This window comes from Berghia stephanieae, chromosome 3 (genome assembly GCF_034508935.2).
Source record: "Berghia stephanieae isolate SIO BIC M18660-M18661 chromosome 3, UCSD_Bste_1.3, whole genome shotgun sequence".
In the NCBI taxonomy this organism is placed as follows: Eukaryota; Metazoa; Mollusca; class Gastropoda; order Nudibranchia; family Aeolidiidae; genus Berghia; species Berghia stephanieae.
Window position 1 is genome coordinate 48,194,870 of NC_088362.1, and position 2,500 is coordinate 48,197,369.

The 2,500-nt window shown below is 40.4% G+C and overlaps 1 protein-coding gene across 6 annotated transcripts in view; it reads left to right on the forward strand.

Moving 5' to 3' along the window:
* The window catches only part of LOC144967896 (carboxypeptidase M-like), a 59,200-nt gene that overhangs the window by 40,512 nt on the left and 16,188 nt on the right, over positions 1-2,500 (forward strand). For 5 of the 6 annotated variants that reach the window (XR_013644478.1, XR_013644479.1, XM_078905644.1 and 2 more), the window contains one exon: positions 1-260. This exon is cut by the window's left edge and continues 7 nt beyond it. Coding sequence is in view for 3 of the 6 variants with exons in the window: in XM_078905644.1 (XP_078761770.1) it covers positions 8-260 (253 nt within the window). In the remaining 3 variants the exon portion in view is untranslated. Of the gene's footprint in view, positions 261-2,237; positions 2,275-2,500 lie in introns of all 6 variants that reach the window. The other variant, XM_078905647.1, reaches the window with a different exon arrangement.

The following is a 2,500-nucleotide window of genomic DNA, read 5'->3' on the forward strand; positions in this document are numbered from 1 at the left end:
TACCATCATGTCATTGTCTGATCGTCCGACGACGCACTTGACGTCCGTAGGTTACCCCATGTTGAGGTGGGCGTGCATGGTGGTTCTCGTGTTGACAACCCTGATACTGGGAGACTTGCAAAGGGCGCAAGCTGCAAAACCGCCTACGAAGTTGGACTTCAAATACCACAGTCATGCCCAGATTGGAAAGTTCCTGAGGACTTTGAGTACTCGATACTCGCAAATTACCAAGTTGAAGACCATAGGTCAGAGTGTCCGAGGTGAGATATGAAAAAAAAGGGAGTGGGGGGGGGGGTGGAAGGAGAGAGAGAGAGAGAGAGAGAGAGAGAGAGAGAGAGAGAGAGAGAGAGAGAGAGAGAGAGAGAGAGAGAGTTGGTTCGGCAAAGAGAAAAACAAATAATATCACTTGTAAGCATTCTCGATGGAGAGTTTAAATATTGCTTTGATAGTTGGAACCCCCCCCCCCTAAAAAAAAAGACGAACTTTTGTATAGGGTAATATCCACTATGAATGTGCCTAAGCACTTTACATGGTGTTACAAGCTAATAGCAATACTGTAAGGTTATTTAAAAAATGGGGGTTGGGGTTGTTTGTTGGGTTTTTTTTTTGGCGGGGGGGGGGGGGGGGTTGTTTGTTTGGGTTTTTTTTCTGTTCTCATTTAACCGCCAATGTACTTTACCTATTTTACACCTGAATGCGGGAGAGAAAACCTCTATAGTACATACAAAGCACTTGAAGGACCTGCTTCTTCCGCATGAAAAGCAATTTCATTTACTCGTGCTTTACTAACTCACAAATAAATACATGGCGTGAACGAGACATGAAGCAACATGGGTTGCTGTTTGTTTGGGGGTTTTTTTTCTCTATTTCGACCACAAAGGTACTTATTTTACACCTGAGTGCGGGGAAAGAAAACCTCTCTGTGTATAAATTAAGTTTCCTGACAGTTTAAGGAGAGATAGAGAGAGAGAGAGAGAGAGAGAGAGAGAGAGAGAGAGAGAGAGAGAAAGAGAGAGAGAGAGAATACCCTTTGTAATAACGCCTTAGATAAAGATCTAAAAAATTGTGTATGGAATAGTGCCAGACAAAGCAGAGAGAAAAACATAGCAAAACGAAACGGCGGCTATGTGGTCTTATGGTATCACACTCGCTTTCGGATCGGAAGGTCCTAGGTCCTAGGTACTCACATTCTCTCGCCGTACTCAGGTGTAAAATGAGTACTTGGCCGTTAACAGCGTTGTCTTTGTTCGAAAAATTGTAATATCGCCTAACAGGCGTCATGTCCCGTCCTAAATGTTAAGTGTTGCTGTTGGTCAGGGACACTTTGTAAAGCGTTTAGAGCACATTTAGTGGATATTGCGCTATATATAAAAGCTCATTTTTTATTATTTTGGGGGGGGGGGGGGGTTTAAAACAAAACAAAACAAACAAACAAAAAACATCTCAAAGATTTAACCAGCCTCGACTGGGGATCGAACCGCAGACCTCCTGATTTAGAAGGTCTGAGATTCGATCCCCAGGCTGATTTTTTTTTTTGGATGTTCTTTTGTTTGTTTGTTTGTTTGTTTTTTTGTGTTTTTTTTTTGTTTTTTGTTGTGTTTTTTTTTCTTGGGGGGGGGGGGGGGGGGGATTCTTGTATTTTTTCCCTGCCTTGTCTGGTACTGCTTCACACATACTTTTTCTGAGCTTTTACTTATACCAGTGCATGCTCCTTAATTTATCGCTTATATATAACGCCCTGTGTAAAAAGGGAAGCCTTACAGTTTTTCATAAAGATGAAATCTAGTTGACACCACACTCCCTTTTTTTTTTCATCCAGACAAGATTAAGTTCTCACCTCATTCAATCCAAAATATTTTAAGTGATGAAATTTAAGTTCATTGTACAAGATGGCAGCGACCATCCCCTGAGCAGTGCGCACTGTGGGACAGAACTTTCGGGGTCATTTGCTATCTAGATGGACTGAGTAACTTTTTGTACACAATAAATGCGGTAGAAAATCCTGGGTTGTGGATCACAGAATGTTATTGGATTGTGGCCATTGTTACCATGCTTTTTTTGTTGTTGTTATGAGAGGTGATTTCTTTCCTTGTAAATCATGTCTCGGTTATGTGTTTATGTCAATATATGATTTAAATTATATATTTTGAATCAGATCTTGTATTGTTTGCGGCATGTATTATAGTTAGTAATGTACATAGATCTATATGTTTTTTATATTTTTGGCAAATATCCAGGTGAAGCCATGATTTTCGTCTCAGACTAAATACAGAGGTACATTAATTTCTTCTATCATCTACTTCTGTTTTCCTCTTCTACCTAAGACTATCCTCCACTTTTCCTGGCGCTCAAATGACCCATGTATGTTGCAAGTGTCGTTTAAACCCTCCCCTTACCACCCATAGGAAAATCGTCACATTTGTTACGATGCAGCCAACAATTCTCTTTTTCTTATTTCATTTTGATATAGTTGTAGATATAAGATACTGTGTTGCAGAGC